Source organism: Hyla sarda, chromosome 2, assembly GCF_029499605.1.
Source record: "Hyla sarda isolate aHylSar1 chromosome 2, aHylSar1.hap1, whole genome shotgun sequence".
NCBI lineage: Eukaryota > Metazoa > Chordata > Amphibia > Anura > Hylidae > Hyla > Hyla sarda.
The window spans coordinates 370,873,515-370,897,724 of record NC_079190.1 but is presented as its reverse complement, the minus strand read 5'-3'; the positions used below and the strand labels follow the sequence as shown (position 1 = coordinate 370,897,724).

The window sequence follows — 24,210 nt, the reverse complement described above, 5'->3', positions numbered from 1 at the left end:
ACTTTTTGGGAAACACTGCCTTTATAGGATAAGGTTAATGTTCTGGACATTACAATTGTTTATGGTTTTCATTTGTATAAATTCTAATTATTTTTGGGCTTCTTATATTTGTGTAATGTTTTTTTTTTTTTTTTTTAACAGGGAGTTTCTCCGGCTTCTGTCAGCAGCTTTGAATGGAATAGGAAGATTATTGCTTTCTGCCTCCGGGGTGCTGAGGCGGCTGCTGGAAGGTGCCGATCAGTGGTCGAATCGAATCTGTGAATATGAAGGCTGATGCCTGTCCACATTTCATGTAGTTCCATTATTGTAGGTAGTCACTGGCCTTGTTTTATCAACTGACACATCGACTCTTCCACTAAGGCCTTCTACACAGGGCAGTTATACAGTCTTTAGGGTATAAGCGTCTGATTGTGGGGGGGAGGGGACTCCCGCAATCAGACACTTATCCCCCATCCTGTGGATAGGGGTTTTACCTATTGTCTTTCTGCCTATAACATTTATGAATGAAATATTTGTTATTACAGATTTTTCTGTTGTGTAAATCTGGCCTAACAATGTAACAATCATTTGAGTTCACTTAATGCACTCTGGTAACAAAAAAAAAAGTAGAATTATGAATTGGAAAACATCTGAATCTTGTTGCCCATCTTATGTGTTCTTTATTTGTAATTGTGGTGTTAAAAAGCGCTGTTCTCCTTTAAAAAGTCAGTAATGCTATGTTAATGCTCTTTAATAAATTATTGAAATTTAAAATGCTGACTGTAAATTTTTTTCCCCCCCAAGGTTCTCATGATATAGTAAGCCGTAAATAGAACAGTGAGAACCTGTAAAGACAAGGTGTTCACATGTAAGAAAATAATTAAAATGTCTACACTTCCAGTGGATTCCTAAAGATCAACTCGTATTAAAATTTCATTTTTTATTTCTTTTTTATTTCTATTTCCCAAAGAATAGTAAATTCAATCTTCCATGCTCATAGTACAGTAAATCTGAGTTCCGTGGCAAACAAATAAAGATGAGAAGGACATTGGAAGTCTATGAGACACGGTAGTATATAATGTTTAGGGATATTCAGAAAAGATCAAGATACTGACATAAATCAAAACCAAATAAGCAAAAAGCGGTTCTCTCAGGGATGTGTCACTTGGGATTTGGTGGACCAGTCTTTCTCCAAGTTGGTACGAAACTTGTGGGTAGACTGGTCCTTAGAAAAATCCTGAGACTATATGATCATATGCATGCAGGTTCCAATCCTCCAGGAGACGAAGAGCCTTGGCCTCTTTAGATCTTTTATTCATAATGATAAGTTTAATAGAAAAACTCCATTTAGGGTAGGGTCAGTCAGTAGAGGGAGCGTCCTTCTTTTAGTGACTGTGATGCAGGATCCAGGCTCCAAACCTTACTGCACACACAGGAGATAGACCTGTATGTCTGACCGTACCAGATCCGCAGAGGATTTCCCGCAGTGTGAAATATGTTGCGGATGCGATGTGCGTGACCCTACCCTTATAAGGGATTTTGTTGTCACAGTGACCTATCAGCAGGGGTTTATGCAGGGCAAAGTTGAAGGGGTTGGGGTTGTATTCAGAGCAGCGGAATGTAACTGCTGCAAGACAATTGCTCTTGCTGGTAAGTTAGAGGAGGAAGAAGCACTGTCCGATGCTACAGGAAAGTCTGAAATTTTTGATACAATTCCAGGTGGTAAGTCAGAAGAAAGGGGCCACATCTGTAGAGTAGGCTGGAGCTCATTGGCCCCATTTTGGAAAAAATTAGGTTATTTTAGTCACTACAAACCTCTTTTTGGCCCTTCCCATGGTACCAAAGAGTTGTCTAGAGATTCAGACAGAAAATGGGAATAGGTTGTATAAAGTGTTGAGTTGAGCTGCTACTTTAGCGGGGAGCAGAGGAGCAGAAAGACTATGGGGGAGATTTATCAAAAACTGTGCAGAAGAAAAGTTGCCCAGTTGCCCATAGCAACCAATCAGATCGCTTCTTTCATTTTTAACAAGGCCTCTGCAAAATGAAAGAAGCAATCTGATTGGTTGCTATGGGCAACTGGGCAACTTTCCTTTGCACAGGTTTTGATAAATCTCCCCCTATGTAACCAGCAAAATGCACATCCGGCAAACACCCCTGAATCTGCATTTTTATATTGTAATACTGATATGACACTTGTGATCAAAGCAGCTTACTGCTTTCTGAGTCTTCAGTTCCTTAAAGCGTACTTGTCTGATCCCACAAAAGAAAACTGTTATATGTTACTGAGTAGCTCATTCTGATCATGTACATGTAAATTTTATGTCTACGTCCTATATTTCTCTCAAAGTTACCTTTTATTTACTTGCTAATCTTGCTCCCTGTATTTTCAAGGCTTTCAGAAGAAGGTGGTGGGTCCCTCTCTTTTCCTCACTGTAGTGACTCCTCCCCCTCCCTCAGTCTGCTCTGACTCACTGATCTCCAGAGCGAGCCAACTAAAAACTACAACTTCCAGGATGCCCAGACATCTAAGTTAGAGAAAGAACATCTAGATGAATGTGAGTAGAGTGGTTGAACAATTACCCCCCCCCCTCCCTCCCCCCTGTGCTCAAGGAGCTCCCTCCAGTGCTGTCAGCTTATCACAAAAGTCACAAATAAAATAAAGTCCTGCACAGAGTTGGGCACTGATTTGTTACATTTGTGATAAGAGCTGCTGTGAGGCACTGGGGAAACAGCTGATCGGCCCTTATGGAGTTCAGAGCAGTGCTGTCAGTATATCACTAAAGTCCCGGACTGCCTGTAACAGACGATCAGCTGTTTTTGCCCTGTGCCAAACTTTGCAGCCACAGAGAAGAAATAGTAAAAAAACTGTAGCCAGTAGAGAACCTTACAGGAATATATAGTTGTGTCCCCCTGAGGTGATGCTCCTTACCCTGATGCTGTGGATCCATGCGCGCTCATAGGCAGTCAGACAGGCCAGGAGCACAGCAGAGGCTAGTCCCGGCTGCAGCCTTGTCAATCAGCTATCTGGGTCCATGACGTGTTCATGACCCCTGGACACGCTGTGCTGCTGCAGGACTCATCAGTGTCCCAGGAGGTATGGGGACCCCTTGTGGCCTAATTTTCAAACCAGTTTTCTTTAATAAAATGTGAAAAAAAAATGCCATAAGTATATTAGAAAAACTATTGTTTTGTCAAGATACATACATGTTTTTGTATCTGACAGTGCCCATTTCAGATGGGTTGGCAGATGTTATGTTTCATAAGTTGAATCATGACTATATACTGCTATAAAATAAAAGGGAAGGTTTACCAAAGTCTGTTCTTTTTTATTCTGGCATATAGTCATAGATTCATAAGCTAACTTCAGGGAACAATTTTAAAGACAATTGCATTATACAGCATTCGCACTATGATATATTTGTCTCATTTTTAGACTGTCTAATTGAAATTTACCCTGTCTCAATATCAAACAGCATTGATAAATCAGAGCCAAGGTCTTTTCATGGATCTACTAGAAGAGCACTCACATATCACTAAATTCCACTATTAATAGCTGCCCACTTGTCGGCTATTAATGTCACTTGAGGTTCCTAGCAAGGAGCAAGTTTGAGTCAGGAGCCCACTTCATACACACTTAGCAGCATCATAAGGGATTTGGGGTAACCAAGGGGTTAAAGGGAACCTGTCACCCCTTTCATGCTGTCTGAACCACAATACATTGAGGTGATCCCCGGTAGCTTCTGCCTGCCCCATCAGCCTTGATTGATAGATCTCTCCCTATACTCAAACAGATAGATATCAATGAAGACTTAGTGATGTGTGAAGAAGCAGCCGAGGACTTACCTGATGATTTGTGGTTCAGGCAGGATGAAAGTTTAAAGGTTCCCTTTAAAGGAGTTAGCCAGTGATTTTTTTCTATTTTTTATTTCTACCCTGGCTGCCACAATAAAACTTTAACTTACCTTCCGCTGCTCCCCCAGTGCTGTTCGATTTGTTCTCCTATCCTACAGCCTTGATTTTCTTCTGGCTCCTGGGGCCCCAGACCTAACTCTGCACTCAGTTAATCTCCAGCCGCAGTAATGTCCCTCCTAGGCCAGTGATAGGCTGAGCTGCAGTATCATGCCAGCCTATCACTGGAGCAGTGTAATGGGTTGGGCCCCAGAAGCTAAAAAAATAAATAAAAATGGTCCGGAGGACGAAGTTCGATATTGGTGGCACCAAGCGATAAGTTAAGTTAAAGTTTATCATTTTTATTGTGGCAGCCTTGGCAGAAATAAAAAAAAAAAAATGAATGGATTACCTCTGTAAGCTCATGTACAGTATCTCACGTAAGTACACCCCTCACATTTTTGTAGAAAAAAATACAAAACATAAGTTGAAGGGGTTATCCACCATAAAGTGATTTTAGTAGTACGTACCTGACAGAACTGGGTATTTTCTGTTGAATTCCATTCTCTAAACTACACATCCCATAGTTCCATAGTTTGTAAGTATGAGGTCATTTTCCTCCTTCCCACACATTAGCCACCACACCCATTGAAACTCACCTGTGATCCCTTCAACCAGGTGCCTACAGCTGTTGCAAAATGATCTCTCTTACACCCAGCAGTCACTCCACCCGTTGAAGGAGGATAGGCTCCCTCTAATCACCTGACTAGTGATGTCATGTCTGGATGCACTGCAACCTGGTCCCGAGACCTTAGTAATTTTGTATGCTGTTAAAAATAACCATTGGGGGATAATCATAGAAGAATTGTGAGACCACCATCACACACAGGTACAGACACTATATTATGAGCTACACTAACTTTACAGCCCCTGAAGCATAGTCAAATAAAAAAAATCCTGGAATACCCCTTTAATGAAAATACAACACACAGACTTGTATGCACAACAGTATTTATTAGATAATAAAGTACAAATTCTGTTATCTCTAAAATTAGCAAAAGTATAGTAGAAAACATACTTCTTTATGTTACATACTTGCCTAAAAATCAAGAGGAAAACATTGTGTGAGGGCAACTTTTTGTAATATTTTGTTGTGATATACTGTTAACATTTTTGTTAGAAATATGGGAGAAAACATGATAAGGGGAGGGGATTTATTAACCTAATTGGCATACAAAAGTTACAAAAATTTGCAACTTTTCCTCCTTTGCATGTCTCACATTACCTTATCAAAAAATGAGCGAGGCTTTGTCAGCCAAAAATTTGGTAAATTTATTTGTACAATAATGTGTTTTCAGTTAAAACTGCATGTAAAATGCTGGCCTTTAATACATTTCTGTAATATATCTGCTAAGAAACAGTAACAAGCAATAACAAAAACCACTTTAAAGAAAAATGAAATCAGCCATATATGCAATACATAGGTAACCGCAGGAAATTTAGGAAATCCTCCAGTCACTATTCTTCAGGTGTAGATGATTTCTCAGTATCAGCTGTAAATGAAAGAAAAAGGAACATATTGTAACAAGTAATTTATGTTATGGTTAAAGGGGTATTCCAGGAAAAAAAGAACTTTTTTTAATATTAACTGGCTCCAGAAAGTTGAACAGATTTGTAAATTATTTCTATAAAAAAATCTTAATCCTTCCAATAATTATCAGCTGCTGAAGTTGAGTTGTTCTTTTCTGTCTGACAACAGTGCTCTCAGCTGACACCTCTGCTTGTCAGCAGAGAGCACAGAGAGAACAGCTTCAGCAGCGGATAACTACTGGAAGGTTTAAGATTTTTTAATAGAAGTAATTTACAAATCTGTTCAACTTTCTGGAGCCAGTTGATATTAAACATTTTTTTTCCTGGAATACCCCTTTAAATTTAAACAAGTTAGAATTGTTTCTCCTTACACTCGTGTTGCTTTTTTCCATTTAGCGCTTATATTTTATATTTGAACTAATATATATTTTTCTCTTTTTAAAGCTAAAAAAAAATGCAATACAGATAAAGCTAAAATGCCATATAATCTAGACTAAACACAACACCCCGATCACTTTTGCAAAACTTGAGTGCATCATGTAAACTGTTTTTGATGTATACTGCACCATATATTAAGTGCACGCTCTGTTAAAGTGTTGGGAAAAGTTATGAATTTGTCTATGATTTATCAAAACTGTCTTTTTTTTCCCCATAAAAGCTCTCGTAAAATGAAAGCTGAGCTGTGGTCGATTGCTGTGGGCAAAATCAGACATATTTGGTTTTAGGCAGAATAAAGGAGATATCCAGTGCTGAAAAACATATCCCTTATCCTTAGGATAAGGGATAAGTTTCAGATGGCAGGGGGCCCGACCGCTGGGGCCCCTCACGATCTCCTGTACCGGGCCCGGCAGCCCGTGGGAAGGGGGCGTGTCGATCACCCCATGAAGCTGCGGCTGACACGCCCCCTCAATACAACTCTATGGCAGAGCTAGGGACCTTCTTTCCACAATCTCCGGCTCTGCCATAGAATTGAGCTTCGTGCAGTGGCTGTCGGGGCCCCGTACAGGAGATCACGAGGGGCCCCAGCGGTCGGACCCCCTGCCATCTGAAACTTATCCCCTATCCTAAGGATAGGGGATAAGTTTTTCAGCACTGGATATCTCCTTTAATAAACCTGGGTCATGGTTGTGTGCCAGGTGGTCAAAAATGTAAAAAATCATTACTACATTCGTTTTGCCATTTTTTTTTCACACGAAACCTGCATAGCCAATAACCCCATAACAAAACCGCATCAGTTTATGTTAATATTTGTATGGTCAACTGGCTATGGGGCACACAACACACGCCACCCCCCCAATGTGACTGCACTCAGGTCAGTTTCACTGTACTACTTGTCCATTTTGCTGATATTAGGGATGCAAGCTCTGGCTTTACTGTGGGTCAATGAACTAGCAATTGTCAGGACTTGTGCATGTAATATACTCATGTGAAGCCGGCCTTAGGCTATGTTCACCCACAGGCCCTGATAAAAATGGTGTGTTATAACTGTTGGTCCTTTTTTTCCCATGGTATTACGCCACTTTACAAGGGTGCGTGGTGCGTCGTCACATCTTCAGTCCTGGAAACAAAGAGGTTTCCAAGACTGGAGACACAAACACCCCCCCCCCCATAGAATGCGGGTGCTGCACATACTCCCCACGATCAGACATCTTATTCCCTATCCTTTGGATATGGGATAAGATGTATTTGGCCGGAATACCCCTTGAATTCTTTTTAATAACAAAACAATAAATCAGTGTGACGCAATGCTAATTCAGAATTCTACTTTGAAAATTGTACAATATATCTACAAGAAAAGAAGTGTGAACAGAAACAAATGTAATGCTAAAGAGCAGGAATTATTTTTAAGTTGAAAAAAATATAACATTTTAAAAATGTTTTAATTTCTAAATAATATGGAAGGAGATTTATCATTCTTTTCAAACGTATGGCTTTTACATGACAATTTTTTTTAACGTACTTTTGCTTACATGCGACCTATGTAGCCTGGCACTAAATAGCTGCTCTCCAGCTATCCCACAACAACCCATCCACCCTCAATTAACCCCTTAAGGACCCGGGGTTTTTCAGTTTTTGCCTTTTCGTTTTTTTACTCCTTACTTTAAAAAAATAATAACTCTTACAATTTTGCACCTAGAAAATAATTGTGAGACAAAAATGAAGAAAAAATGCCTTTTTGTGACTTTTGGGGGATTCCGTTTCGACACAGTAAATTTTTGGGTAATGACACCTTCTCTTTATTCTGTAGGTTCATACGATTAAAATGATACCCTACTTATATAGGTTTGATTTTGTCGTACTTCTGAAAAAAATCATAACTACATGCAGGAAAATTTATATGTTTAAACTTGTCATCTTCTGACCCCTATAACTTTTTTATTTTTCCGTGTATTGGGGGGGGGGCTCATTTTTTGTGCCGTGATCTCAAGTTTTTAGCGGTACCATTTTTGTATTGATCGGACTTATTGATAGTTTTTTATAAATTTTTTCATGATATAAAAAGTGACCAAAAATACGCTATTTTACATTTTGGAATTTTTTTGCACGAACGCCATTGACCGTGCAGTTTAATTAACAATATATTTTTATAATTCGAACATTTCTGCACGCAGTGATATCAGATATGTTTATTTTTATTTACACAGTTTATTTTTTTTTTTTATGGGAAAAGGGGGGTAATTCAAACTTTTATTAGGGAAGGGGTCACATGATCTTTATTAATTTTTTTTTATTGTGATAGGTCCCAGATCTTTTACATTGATCAATTGTTTCTCATAGGAAACCATTGATCGATGATTCTGCCGCTTGACTGCTCATGTCTGGATCTCAGGCACTGAGCAGTCATTCAGCGATCGGACACCAGGAGGTAGGTAAGGGACCCTTCTGTGGTCATACAGCTGTTCGGGATGCCGCGGCGATCCCCAACTGCCCACTGAGCTAACCGGTAACATTTTAGTTTCAACTTTGGGCACTGCGTCTAAAGGGTTAATAGCACGTGGCACCGCGTTATAGATCGGGTGTGGACTCAGGATGTACACGTATGCCCTGGGTCCTTAAGAGGTTAAAAAATATTCAAAACATGCTATTCTGCACCATGAATATCCGTACTCTGGAGGCTTATTTGCTTCATTTTGAGACCACATTTTGTTGAGTCTTGTGTTGCTGCGCTGGGGCTGGAGTTTATGTATGGAAGGAAGACAGCAAAGCACCAACAGGCACATAAACGATAGTTTATGTGGTGCGGAAAAATTAAACAGGTTTTTATTCTTACTAAACACTTTACAGCCACGGGCCTCAGGTACAGCACGGGGGGGGGGAGGGGGGGGGGGACACTATAAATACCATGTCCTGAACCCTGCCAGTCTTCACCTCCCCTCCACACACACACACACACACACACCCCCATTGTGAGTTCTAACCCTGTACTGTTCTATAATTGTACATTAACCTTGTACTGTGTATTATCCAACTACTATGACATCGCTGTGTGTGTTACCTCTGTACTGTGACATCACTGTGTATTATCCCTGTACTGTAACATCACTGTGTGTATTATCCCTGTACTGTAACATCACTGTGTATTATCCCTGTACTGTGACATCACTGTATGTGTTATCCCTGTACTGTAACATCACTGTGTGTATTATCTCTGTACTGTAACATCACTGTGTGTATTATCCCTGTACTGTAACATCACTGTATGTGTTATCCCTGTACTGTGACATCACTGTGTGTATTATCTCTGTACTGTAACATCACTGTGTGTATTATCCCTGTACTGTAACATCACTGTATGTGTTATCCCTGTACTGTAACATCACTTTGTATTATCCCTGTACTGTAACATCACTGTCTATTATCCCTGTACTGTAACATCAATGTGTGTATTATCCCTGTACTGTAACATCACTGTGTGTATTATCCCTGTACTGTGACATCACTGTGTATTATGCTTGTACTGTGACATCACTGTGTATTATCCCTGTACTGTAACATCACTGTGTATTATCCCTGTACTGTAACATCACTGTGTAGTATGCCTGTACTGTAACATCACTGTGTATTATCCCTGTACTGTGACATCACTGTGTGTATTATCCCTGTACTGTGACATCACTGTGTGTATTATCCCTGTACTGTGACATCACTGTGTATTATCCCTGTACTGTAACATCACTGTGTATTATCCCTGTACTGTGACATCACTGTGTGTATTATCCCTGTACTGTGACATCACTGTGTATTATGCCTGTACTGTAACATCACTGTGTAGTATGCCTGTACTGTGACATCACTGTGTATTATCCCTGTACTGTGATATCACTGTGTGTATTATCCCTGTACTGTGACATCACTGTGTATTATCCCTGTACTGTGACATCACTGTGTATTATCCCTGTACTGTAACATCACTGTGTAGTATGCCTGTACTGTAACATCACTGTGTACTATCCCTGTACTGTAACATCACTGTGTGTATTATCCCTGTACTGTAACATCACTGTGTGTATTATCCCTGTACTGTGACATCACTGTGTGCATTATCCCTGTACTGTAACATAACTGTGTGTATTATCCCTGTACTGTAACATCACTGTGTATTATCCCTGTACTGTAACATCACTGTGTATTATCCCTGTACTGTAACATCACTGTGTGTATTATCCCTGTACTGTAACATCACTGTGTGTATTATCCCTGTACTGTAACATCACTGTGTGTATTATCCCTGTACTGTAACATCACTGTGTATTATCCCTGTACTGTAACATCACTGTGTATTATCCCTGTATTGTAACATCACTGTGTATTATCCCTGTATTGTAACATAACTGTGTGTATTATCCCTGTACTGTAACATCACTGTGTGTATTATCCCTGTACTGTAACATCACTGTGTATTATCCCTGTACTGTAACATCACTGTGTATTATCCCTGTATTGTAACATCACTGTGTGTATTATTCCTGTACTGTAACATCACTGTGTGTATTATCCCTGTACTGTAACATCACTGTGTATTATCCCTGTACTGTAACATCACTGTGTATTATCCCTGTATTGTAACATCACTGTGTGTATTATCCCTGTATTGTAACATCACTGTGTATTATCCCTGTACTGTAACATCACTGTGTATTATCCCTGTATTGTAACATCACTGTGTATTATCCCTGTACTGTAACATCACTGTGTATTATCCCTGTACTGTAACATCACTGTGTATTATCCCTGTATTGTAACATCACTGTGTGTATTATTCCTGTATTGTAACATCACTGTGTGTATTATCCCTGTACTGTAACATCACTGTGTATTATCCCTGTATTGTAACATCACTGTGTGTATTATTCCTGTATTGTAACATCACTGTGTATTATCCCTGTACTGTAACATCACTGTGTATTATCCCTGTATTGTAACATCACTGTGTGTATTATTCCTGTATTGTAACATCACTGTGTGTATTATCCCTGTACTGTAACATCACTGTGTGTATTATCTCTGTACTGTGACATCACTGTGTGTATTATCCCTGTATTGTAACATCACTGTGTATTATCCCTGTACTGTAACATCACTGTATGTATTATCCCTGTACTGTGACATCACTGTGTATTATCCCTGTACTGTAACATCACTGTGTGTATTATCCCTGTACTGTAACATCACTGTGTATTATCCCTGTACTGTAACATCACTGTGTATTATCCCTGTACTGTGACATCACTGTGTGTATTATCCCTGTACTGTGACATCATTGTGTATTATCCCTGTATTGTAACATCACTGTGTGTATTATCCCTTGACATAATTGTGTATATTATCCCTGTATTGTGACATAACTGTGTATATTATCCCTGTACTGTGACATCACTGTGTATTATCCCTGTTTTGTAACATCACTGTGTATTATCCCTGTACTGTAACATCACTGTGTGTATTATCCCTGTACTGTAACATCACTGTGTATTATCCCTGTATTGTAACATCATTGTGTGTATTATCCCTGTACTGTAACATCACTGTGTGTATTATCCCTGTACTGTAACATCACTGTGTGTATTATCCCTGTACTGTGACATCACTGTGTGTATTACCCCTGTACGATGACATCACTGTATATTATCCATGTACTGTGACATCACTGTATATTATCCCTGTATTGTGACATCACTGTGTATATTATCCCTGTACTGTGACATCACTGTGTGTTTTACCCCTGTATGATGACATCACTGTATATTATCCCTGTACTGTGACATCATCGTGTGTATTATCCCTGTACAGTGACATCATCGTGTGTATTATCCCTGTACTGTGACATCACTGTGTATTATCCCTGTACGATGACATCACTGTGTATTATCCCTTTATTGTGACATCACTGTGTGTATTATCCCTGTATTGTGACATCACTGGCTGTATTATCCCTTTATTGTGACATCTTTGGGTGTATTATCCCAGTATTGTGACATCACTGGCTGTATTATCCCTGTACTGTAATGTCATTCGGTGTATAATCCTTGAACTGTGACATCTTTGGGTGTATTATCCCTGTTTTGTGACATCACTATGTATTATCCCTGTATTGTGACATCACTGTGTATTATCCCTGTACTGTAACGTCATTCGGTGTATAATCCTTGTACTGTGACATCACTGTGTATTATCCCTGTGTTGTGACATCCCTGTGTATTACCCCTGTACTGTGACATCAGTGTATTATCCCTGTACTGTGACATCACTGTGTATTATCCCTGTACTGTGACATCACTGTGTATTATCCCTGTACTGTGACATCACTGTGTATTATCCCTGTACTGTGATACCACTGTGTATTATCCCTGTACTGTGACATCACTGTGTATTATCCCTGTACTGTGACATCACTGTGTATTATCCCTGTACCGTGACATCACTGTGTGTATTATCCCTGTACTGTGACATCACTGTGTATTATCCCTGTACTGTGACATCACAGTGTGTATTATCCCTGTACTGTGACATCACTGTGTATTATCCCAGTACTGTGATACCACTGTGTATTATCCCTGTACTGTGACATCACTATCTATTATCCCTGTACTGTGCCATTGTCACGATGCCGGCTGGCAGGTAGTGGATCCTCTGTGCCAGAGAGGGATTGGCGTGGACCGTGCTAGTGGACCGGTTCTAAGCCACTACTGGTTTTCACCAGAGCCCGCCGCAAAGCGGGATGGTCTTGCTGCGGCGGTAGTGACCAGGTCGTATCCACTAGCAACGGCTCACCTCTCTGGCTGCTGAAGATAGGCGCGGTACAAGGGAGTAGGCAAAAGCAAGGTCGGACGTAGCAGAAGGTCGGGGCAGGCAGCAAGGATCGTAGTCAGGGGCAACGGCAGAAGGTCTGGAAACACAGGCAAGGAACACACAAGGAACGCTTTCACTGGCACTAAGGCAACAAGATCCGGCAAGGGAGTGCAGGGGAAGTGAGGTGATATAGGGAAGTGCACAGGTGAACACACTAATTGGAACCACTGCGCCAATCAGCGGCGCAGTGGCCCTTTAAATCGCAGAGACCCGGCGCGCGCGCGCCCTAGGGAGCGGGGCCGCGCGCGCCGGGACAGAACAGACGGAGAGCGAGTCAGGTAGGGGAGCCGGGGTGCGCATCGCGAGCGGGCGCTACCCGCATCGCGAATCGCATCCCGGCTGGCAGCGGAATCGCAGCGCCCCGGGTCAGAGGACGTGACCGGAGCGCTGCCGCGGGGAGAGTGAAGCGAGCGCTCCGGGGAGGAGCGGGGACCCGGAGCGCTCGGCGTAACAGTACCCCCCCCCTTGGGTCTCCCCCTCTTCTTAGAGCCTGAGAACCTGAGGAGCAGACTTTTGTCTAGGATGTTGTCCTCAGGTTCCCAGGATCTCTCTTCAGGACCACAACCCTCCCAGTCCACTAAAAAAAAATTTTTCCCTCTGACCTTTTTGGCAGCTAAAATTTCTTTGACCGAGAAGATGTCCGAGGAGCCGGAAACAGGAGTGGGAGGAACAGATTTGGGAGAAAAACGGTTGAGGATGAGTGGTTTGAGAAGAGAGACGTGAAAGGCATTAGGGATACGAAGAGAGGGAGGAAGAAGAAGTTTATAGGAGACAGGATTAATTTGACACAAAATTTTGAAAGGACCAAGATAGCGTGGTCCCAACTTGTAGCTAGGGACACGGAAGCGGACATATTTAGCGGAGAGCCATACCTTGTCTCCAGGGGAAAAAACGGGGGGAGCTCTTCTTTTCTTATCCGCGAACTTCTTCATGCGTGATGAAGCCTGTAAGAGAGAATTTTGGGTCTCTCTCCATATGATGGAAAGGTCACGAGAAATTTCATCCACAGCGGGCAGACCAGAGGGCAAGGGAGTAGGGAGGGGGGGAAGAGGGTGACGGCCGTACACCACGAAAAATGGGGATTTGGAGGAAGACTCAGAGACCCTGAAGTTATACGAGAATTCGGCCCATGGGAGGAGATCTGCCCAGTCATCCTGGCGGGAGGAAACAAAATGTCGCAAATAATCACCCAAGATCTGGTTAATCCTTTCTACTTGTCCATTGGACTGGGGATGATATGCAGAAGAAAAATTTAATTTAATCTTGAGTTGTTTACAGAGAGCCCTCCAGAATTTAGACACGAATTGGACGCCTCTATCCGAGACAATCTGCGTAGGCAACCCGTGAAGACGAAAAATGTGTACAAAAAATTGTTTAGCCAACTGAGGCGCAGAAGGAAGACCAGGAAGAGGGATGAAATGTGCCATTTTGGAGAATCGATCAACGACCACCCAAATAACAGTGTTGCCACGGGAAGGGGGTAAATCAGTAATAAAATCCATACCAATCAGAGACCAAGGCTGTTCGGGGACAGGCAGAGGATGAAGAAAACCAGCGGGCTTCTGGCGAGGAGTCTTATCCCGGGCACAGATAGTGCAGGCTCGCACAAAGTCCACAACATCCGTCTCCAGAGTCGGCCACCAATAGAAGCGGGAGATGAGTTGCACAGATTTCTTGATACCCGCATGACCTGCGAGATGGGAGGAGTGACCCCATTTGAGGATTCCGAGGCGTTGGCGAGGAGAAACAAAGGTCTTTCCTGGAGGAGTCTGCCTGATGGAGGCAGGAGAAGTGGAGATCAGGCAGTCAGGTGGAATGATGTGTTGCGGAGAGAGTTCAACTTCTGAGGCATCCGAGGAACGAGAGAGAGCATCGGCCCTAATGTTCTTATCGGCAGGACGAAAGTGAATCTCAAAATTAAATCGGGCAAAGAACAGAGACCACCGGGCCTGGCGAGGATTCAGCCGTTGGGCAGACTGGAGGTAGGAGAGGTTCTTGTGGTCGGTGTAGATAATAACAGGAGAACTTGATCCCTCCAGCAGATGCCTCCATTCCTCAAGTGCTAATTTAATGGCTAGAAGCTCTCGATCCCCGATGGAGTAGTTCCTCTCCGCTGGAGAGAAGGTCCTAGAGAAAAAACCACAAGTGACAGCATGCCCGGAAGAATTTTTTTGTAGAAGAACAGCTCCAGCTCCCACTGAGGAGGCATCAACCTCCAATAGGAAGGGTTTGGAAGGGTCAGGTCTGGAGAGGACGGGAGCCGAAGAAAAGGCAGACTTGAGTCGTTTAAAGGCGTCTTCTGCTTGAGGAGGCCAGGACTTGGGATCAGCATTTTTTTTGGTTAAAGCCACGATAGGAGCCACAATGGTAGAAAAATGTGGAATAAATTGCCTGTAATAATTGGCGAACCCCAAAAAGCGTTGGATAGCACGGAGTCCGGAGGGGCGTGGCCAATCTAAGACGGCAGAGAGTTTGTCTGGATCCATCTGTAGTCCCTGGCCAGAGACCAAATATCCTAGAAAAGGAAGAGATTGGCATTCAAACAGACATTTCTCAATTTTGGCATAGAGTTGGTTGTCACGAAGTCTCTGAAGAACCATACGGACATGCTGGCGGTGTTCTTCTAGATTGGCAGAAAAAATTAGGATATCGTCCAGATATACAACAACACAGGAGTATAACAGATCACGAAAAATTTCATTGACAAAGTCTTGGAAGACGGCAGGGGCGTTGCACAGTCCAAAGGGCATGACCAGATACTCAAAGTGTCCATCTCTGGTGTTAAATGCCGTTTTCCACTCGTCCCCCTCTCTGATGCGGATGAGGTTATAGGCGCCTCTTAAGTCCAATTTAGTGAAGATGTGGGCACCTTGGAGGCGATCAAAGAGTTCAGAGATGAGGGGTAAGGGGTAGCGGTTCTTAACCGTGATTTTATTAAGACCGCGGTAGTCAATGCAAGGACGTAGGGAGCCATCTTTTTTGGACACAAAGAAAAATCCGGCTCCGGCAGGAGAGGAGGATTTACGGATAAAGCCCTTTTTTAGATTCTCCTGGACGTATTCGGACATGGCAAGAGTCTCTGGGGCAGAGAGAGGATAAATTCTGCCCCGGGGTGGAGTAGTGCCCGGGAGGAGGTCGATAGGGCAATCATAAGGCCTGTGAGGAGGTAGAGTCTCAGCTTGTTTTTTGCAGAAAACATCCGCGAAGTCCATATAGGCCTTAGGGAGACCGGTTACTGGAGGAACCACAGAGTTACGGCAAGGGTTACTGGGAACCGGTTTTAGACAGTTCTTGGAACAAGAGGACCCCCAACTCTTGATCTCCCCAGTGGACCAATCCAGGGTAGGGGAATGAAGTTGAAGCCAGGGAAGTCCAAGGAGAATTTCCGAGGTGCAATTGGGGAGGACCAAAAGTTCAATCCTCTCATGATGAGATCCGATACTCATAAGAAGGGGCTCCGTGCGGAAACGTATGGTACAGTCCAATCTTTCATTATTTACACAATTGATGTAGAGGGGTCTGGCGAGACTGGTCACCGGGATGTTGAACCTGTTGACGAGAGAGGCCAAAATAAAATTTCCTGCAGATCCAGAGTCCAAGAAGGCCACTGTAGAGAAGGAGAAGGCAGAGGCAGACATCCGCACAGGCACAGTAAGACGTGGAGAAGCAGAGTAGACATCAAGGACTGTCTCACTTTTGTGCGGAGTCAGCGTACGTCTTTCCAGGCGGGGAGGACGGATAGGACAATCTCTCAGGAAGTGTTCGGTACTAGCACAGTACAGGCAGAGGTTCTCCATACGGCGTCGTGTCCTCTCTTGAGGTGTCAGGCGAGACCGGTCGACCTGCATAGCCTCCACGGCGGGAGGCACAGGAACAGATTGCAGGGGACCAGAGGAGAGAGGAGCCGAGGAGAAGAAACGCCTCGTGCGAACAGAGTCCATATCTTGGCGGAGTTCCTGACGCCTTTCGGAAAAACGCATGTCAATGCGAGTGGCTAGGTGAATAAGTTCATGTAGATTAGCAGGAATTTCTCGTGCGGCCAGAACATCTTTAATGTTGCTGGATAGGCCTTTTTTGAAGGTCGCGCAGAGGGCCTCATTATTCCAGGACAATTCTGAAGCAAGAGTACGGAATTGTACGGCATACTCGCCAACGGAAGAATTACCCTGGACCAGGTTCAACAGGGCAGTCTCAGCAGAAGAGGCTCGGGCAGGTTCCTCAAAGACACTTCGGATTTCCGAGAAGAAGGAGTGTACAGAGGCAGTGACGGGGTCATTGCGGTCCCAGAGCGGTGTGGCCCATGACAGGGCTTTTCCGGACAGAAGGCTGACTACGAAAGCCACCTTAGACCTTTCAGTGGGAAACAGGTCCGACATCATCTCCAGATGCAGGGAACATTGGGAAAGAAAGCCACGGCAAAACTTAGAGTCCCCATCAAATTTATCCGGCAAGGATAAGCGTATCCCAGGAGCGGCCACTCGCTGCGGAGGAGGTGCAGGAGCTGGCGGAGGAGATGACTGCTGAAGCTGTGGTAGTAACTGTTGTAGCATAACGGTCAGTTGAGACAGCTGTTGGCCTTGTTGCGCTATCTGTTGTGACTGCTGGGCGACCACCGTGGTGAGGTCAGCGACAACTGGCAGAGGAACTTCAGCGGGATCCATGGCCGGATCTACTGTCACGATGCCGGCTGGCAGGTAGTGGATCCTCTGTGCCAGAGAGGGATTGGCGTGGACCGTGCTAGTGGACCGGTTCTAAGCCACTACTGGTTTTCACCAGAGCCCGCCGCAAAGCGGGATGGTCTTGCTGCGGCGGTAGTGACCAGGTCGTATCCACTAGCAACGGCTCACCTCTCTGGCTGCTGAAGATAGGCGCGGTACAAGGGAGTAGGCAAAAGCAAGGTCGGACGTAGCAGAAGGTCGGGGCAGGCAGCAAGGATCGTAGTCAGGGGCAACGGCAGAAGGTCTGGAAACACAGGCAAGGAACACACAAGGAACGCTTTCACTGGCACTAAGGCAACAAGATCCGGCAAGGGAGTGCAGGGGAAGTGAGGTGATATAGGGAAGTGCACAGGTGAACACACTAATTGGAACCACTGCGCCAATCAGCGGCGCAGTGGCCCTTTAAATCGCAGAGACCCGGCGCGCGCGCGCCCTAGGGAGCGGGGCCGCGCGCGCCGGGACAGAACAGACGGAGAGCGAGTCAGGTAGGGGAGCCGGGGTGCGCATCGCGAGCGGGCGCTACCCGCATCGCGAATCGCATCCCGGCTGGCAGCGGAATCGCAGCACCCCGGGTCAGAGGACGTGACCGGAGCGCTGCCGCGGGGAGAGTGAAGCGAGCGCTCCGGGGAGGAGCGGGGACCCGGAGCGCTCGGCGTAACAGCCATCACTCTGTGTATTATCCCTGTGTTGTGACATCCCTGTGTATTACCCCTGTACTGTGACATCACTGTGTATTATCCCTGTACTGTGACATCACTGTGTACTATCCCTGTACTGTAACATCACTGTGTATTATCCCTGTACTGTGACATCACTTTGTATTATGCCTGTACTGTGACATAACTGTGTGTATTATCCCTGTACTGTAACATCACTGTGTACTATCCCTGTACTGTGACATCACTGTGTGTATTATCCCTGTACTGTGACATCACTGTGTATTATCCCTGTACTGTAACATCACTGTGTATTATCCCTGTACTGTGACATAACTGTGTGTATTATCCCTGTACTGTAACATCACTGTGTACTATCCCTGTACTGTGACATCACTGTGTGTATTATCCCTGTACTGTGACATCACTGTGTATTATCCCTGTACTGTAACATCACTGTGTACTATCCCTGTACTGTGACATCACTGTGTGTATTATCCCTGTACTGTAACATCACTGTGTATTATCCCTGTACTGTAACATCACTGTGTATTATACCTGTACTGTGACATAACTGTGTGTATTATCCCTGTACTGTAACATCACTGTGTATTATCCCTGTACTGTAACATCACTGTGTATTATCCCTGTACTGTGACATCACTGTGTACTATCCCTGTACTGTAACATCACTGTGTATAATACCTGTACTGTAACATCACTGTGTGTATTATCCCTGTACTGTAACATCACTGTGTATTATCCCTGTACTGTAACATCACTGTGTATTATCCCTGTATTGTAACATCACTGTGTGTATTATCCCTGTACTGTAACATCACTGTGTATTATACCTGTACTGTGACATCACTGTGTATTATCCCTGTACTGTAACATCACTGTGTATTATCCCTGTACTGTGACATCACTGTGTATTATCCCTGTACTGTAACATCACTGTGTATTATCCCTGTACTGTGACATCACTGTGTACTATCCCTGTACTGTAACATCACTGTGTATTATACCTGTACTGTAACATCACTGTGTGTATTATCCCTGTACTGTAACATCACTGTGTATTATCCCTGTACTGTAACATCACTGTGTATTATCCCTGTACTGTAACATCACTGTGTATTATCCCTGTATTGTAACATCACTGTGTGTATTATCCCTGTACTGTAACATCACTGTGTATTATACCTGTACTGTGACATCACTGTGTATTATCCCTGTACTGTAACATCACTGTGTATTATCCCTGTATTGTAACATCATTGTGTGTATTATCCCTGTACTGTAACATCACTGTGTATTATCCCTGTACTGTAACATCACTGTGTATTATCCCTGTACTGAGACATCACTGTGTATTATGCCTGTACTGTAACATCACTGTGTGTATTATCCCTGTACTGTAACATCACTGTGTATTATACCTGTACTGTGACATCACCGTGTGTATTATCCCTGTACTGTAACATCACTGTGTATTATCCCTGTACTGTGACATAACTGTGTGTATTATCCCTGTACTGTAACATCACTGTGTATTATCCCTGTACTGTAACATCACTGTGTATTATCCCTGTACTGTGACATAACTGTGTGTATTATCCCTGTACTGTAACATCACTGTGTGTATTATCCCTGTACTGTAACATCACTGTGTATTATCCCTGTACTGTAACATCACTGTGTATTATCCCTGTACTGTAACATCACTGTGTATTATCCCTGTACTGTGATATCACTGTTTATTATCCCTGTACTGTAACATCACTGTGTATTATCCCTGTACTGTAACATCACTGTGTATTATCCCTGTACTGTAACATCACTGTGTATTATCCCTGTACTGTGACATCACTGTGTATTATCCCTGTACTGTGACATCACTGTGTACTATCCCTGTACTGTAACATCACTGTGTATTATACCTGTACTGTAACGTAATTCAGTGTATAATCCTTGTATTGTGACATCATCCCTGGCTGTATAATCCCTGTATTGTGACTAGTGATGAGCGGCATTGGCCATATTCGAATTCGCAATATTTTGCGAATACAAAGATGAATATTCGTCCTATATTCGCGAATTTCGCGTATTCGTTATATTCGCATATGTGAATATTTGCATATTCGCGTAGTCAAGGAAGAAAACAGTGAGGGGGTAGGCAACTTTACTATTGGTTGCTAGGGATGTTGTTGCTAACCTCTGACAAGTGTATTTGAATCATTCTAATTGGCCCACAAGTGAAAAGAAAGAAAATGCGCATATGTGAAAAAACGAATATTCGCAATTTCGAATATATAGCAAATATATATGCAATATTCATGATAAAAATTTGAAAAGGGAATATTCGCTCCCAACATTATTGCTGTACTGTGACATCACTGGGTATTATCCCTGTAATGTAACGTCGTTCGGTGTATAATCCTTGTACTGTGATATCATTGGGTGTATTATCCCTGTATTGCGACATCATTGGGTGTATTTTCCCTGTGTTGTGACATCACTGGCTGTATTATCCCTGTACTGTAACGTCATTCGGTGTATAATCCTTGTACTGTGACATCACTGTGTATGTTATCCCTGTACTGTGACATCATTGGGTGTATTATCTCTGTACTGTAACATCACTGTGTATTATCCCTGTGTTGTGACATCATTGGGTGTATTATCCCTGTATTGTTACATCATTGGGTGTATTATCCCTGTACTGTGACATCACTGGGCATTATCCCAGTACTGTGACATCACTGTGTATTATCCCTGTACTGTAATGTCATTCGGTGTATAATCCCTGTACTGTGGCTGTATTATCCCTGTATTGTGACATCATTGGGTGTTTTATTGCTGTACTGTGACATCACTGTGCATTGTTATATTTCATATGTAGGGGGCACAGGGCAGGAGGCATTATTACTATATGTGATGGACACACAGTGTTTTGCATTTCAGAGGTATGGTGTATCATATAAAGTTTACTGTGTGGCAAGGTTATATTCAAAGGCGCAGTGTGTAATAGTATCAGATTCAGAGAGTACAGTGTGTTTTAGTGTTATATACACAGAATACAATGTGTGGCAGCATTATACTCAGAGGGTATAGTGTGTGGTATTATTATATTCTGAAGGTACAGTGTGTGGTAGTATTATATTCAGAGGGTACAATGTGCAGTAGTATCATATTCAGAGAGCGCAGTGGGCAGTAGTATTCTATTCAGAGAGTACAGTGTGAACCAGGTTTATATTCAGAGAGCACAGTGTGTAGTATTATATATTTTGAGGGTACAGTGTGGGATAGTATTCTATTCAGAGGATAAAGTGTGTGGCAGGTTTATATTCAGAGAGCACAGCGTGTGGCAATATTATATTCAGAGGATACAGTGCCTGGCAGCATTATATTAATTATCATTTTCATATGGAGGATCAGACTCTACTGACAAAGTGAGGAAGCATCTGGGCGTCAAGTTCAGCAGAGAAAAGATTTAGCTGTACCTGGCGGTATGTACCAGCTGAATTAGATAAGGAAAGACTATAAAGAAGATGTCACCTGTAATCACTGATATCATTGTGTATTCTCCTCACTATAGAGAAGACGTCACCAGTAGTCACTAATATCATTGTGTATTCTCCTCACTATAGAGAAGACGTCACCTGTAGTCACTGATATCATTGGGTATTCTCCTCAGTATAGAGAAGATGTCACCTGTAATCACTGATATCATTGTACATTCTCCTCACTATAGAGAAGACGTCACCTGTAGTCACTGATATCATTGTACATTCTCCTCTCCATAGAGAAGACGTCACCTGTAGTCACTGATATCATTGTGTATTCTCCTCACTATAGAGAAGACGTCACCTGTAGTCACTGATATCATTGTGTATTCTCCTCACTATAGAGAAGACATCACCTGTAGTCACTGATATCATTGTGTATTCTCCTCACTATAGAGAAGACATCACCTGTAGTCACTGATATCATAGTGTATTCTCCTCACTATAGAGAAGACGTCACCTGTAGTCACTGATATCATTGTGTATTCTCCTCACTATAGAGAAGATGTCACCTGTAGTCACTGATATCATTGGGTATTCTCCTCAGTATAGAGAAGATGTCACCTGTAGTCACTGATATCATTGTGCAGTCTCCTCACTATAGAGAATACATCACCTGTAGTCACTGATATCATTGTGTATTCTCCTCACTATAGAGAAGACGTCACCTGTACTCACTGATATTATTGTGTATTCTCCTCACTATAGAGAAGACATCACCTGTAATCACTGATATAATTGTGTATTCTCCTCACCATAGAGAAGACGTCACCTGTAGTCACTGATATCATTGTGTATTCTCCTCACTATAGAGAAGACGTCACCTGTAATCACTGATATAATTGTGTATTCTCCTCACCATAGAGAAGACGTCACCTGTAGTCACTGATATCATTGTGTATTCTCCTCACTATAGAGAAGACGTCACCTGTAGTCACTGATATCAGTGTGTATTCTCCTCACCATAGAGAAGACGTCACCTGTAGTCACTGATATCATTGTGTATTCTCCTCACTATAGAGAAGACGTCACCTGTAGTCACTGATATCAGTGTGTATTCTCCTCACTAAAGAGAAGACGTCACCTGTAGTCATTGATATCATTGTGTATTCTCCTCACTATAGAGAAGACATCACCTGTAGTCACTGATATCATTGTGTATTCTCCTCACTATAGAGAAGACGTCACCTGTAATCAGTAATATCATTGTGTATTCTCCTCATTATAGAGAAGACGTCACCTGTGATCACTGATATCATTGTGTATTCTCCTCACTATAGAGAATACGTCACCTGTAGTCACTGATATCATTGTGAATTCTCCTCACTATGTCCTATCAGTTGTAGTCACTTGATAGTTCTGCAGAAATAATGGATGAAAGAACACCTCCCAGCATACCCTTACCGCTGTTTAGGTCATACTGGGAGCTGTAGTTTTACATGGTAAAAACATTTTAGCACTTTTCCATTACGTGGCAATTGGTATATTTGAATATTATACTGACATTTTTTTTCTGCAATGTGCTTCACCTCTGGCATCCTTCAAAACAGGCTATAAGATTACTTTGGGGAGTGTTATATGGGGTGACACAATTTTCTACCGCACCGATTGACTCCAACTCTAGCAATGCCACTGCGTTCTAAGGCTTTGCGTGACTGTGCCATCACACAGAAGCAGAGAATGGTTGGAGCGGAGCAGAGGATCATGTTTCTGGTCTGAGCTGAAGTAAAGTCAGTAGCAGCAGAGTAGACTAGAGAGGCCAGAGAAGAGTATGAGTTTCATAAGATATATGGGGGAACTGTGTATATGGGTGCACTGTATATATATTGAGCACTATATGGGGGCACTGTATATATGGGGGCAGCCAGCAGGGGCACTGTATATATGGGGGCACTGAATATATTGGATACTATATGGGGGCTAGGGAAACTGTATATATGGAGCCATGGGCATTATAGGGGCACTGTATATATTGAGCACTATATGGGGGCAAAATGTAACTTTGCTTGTGTAGGTAAAAATCCTTGCACCATCCCTGTGTATATGCTGTGTGTGAGCCTATCCTAAAGCATTGCCTGCATATATATGTACTTACCATCTGTCTCCTGAACTTTCCAAGGTAGCAGGTCCATTGTTGGCATATCAGTGCAGTCAAGGAAATCTTCTGGGTAACTGTTGCTTAGAAAGACGTTTTGAGGGACTTGTTTTATGTTGGTATTAGCACATATGATATGGGCCAGAGTCACGCTCTCTATTGATCTTCTTTGGGCTGGACTGAATACTGAAGGATTTTCATAGAAAAACCTAGAAAATAAGAATGGACAGTCATATATTTTGTGGTCAGTTGTGGTCAAATATTCACACACACATTTTGAGAGGCTTTTTTTTCTTCAATTGCATTGAATGTCTAATCGCAGGGTAGTCTGACCGCAGGCACCCCTACGATTTCCGGTACGGGGA

At 42.8% G+C, this 24,210-nt stretch overlaps 2 protein-coding genes across 5 annotated transcripts in view; one reads left to right on the top strand and one right to left on the bottom strand.

The window, feature by feature from the left end:
* Positions 1-699, top strand: part of CIDEB (cell death inducing DFFA like effector b) — a 29,206-nt gene extending 28,507 nt beyond the window's left edge. For both annotated transcript variants that reach the window (XM_056560766.1, XM_056560765.1), the window contains exon 5: positions 142-699. In XM_056560766.1, coding sequence (XP_056416741.1) covers positions 142-274 — 133 coding nt within the window. In that variant the 3' untranslated portion in view covers positions 275-699. The remainder of the gene's footprint in view (positions 1-141) is intronic.
* A 4,174-nt stretch (positions 700-4,873) lies between these two features.
* Positions 4,874-24,210, bottom strand: part of LOC130357970 (myeloperoxidase-like) — a 106,175-nt gene continuing 86,838 nt past the window's right edge. For all 3 annotated transcript variants that reach the window (XM_056560762.1, XM_056560763.1, XM_056560764.1), the window contains 2 exons: positions 23,846-24,054; positions 4,874-5,420 (listed from right to left, as the gene is read on the bottom strand). In XM_056560762.1, the coding sequence (XP_056416737.1) occupies positions 5,386-5,420; positions 23,846-24,054 (244 nt within the window). In that variant the 3' untranslated portion in view covers positions 4,874-5,385. The remainder of the gene's footprint in view (positions 5,421-23,845; positions 24,055-24,210) is intronic.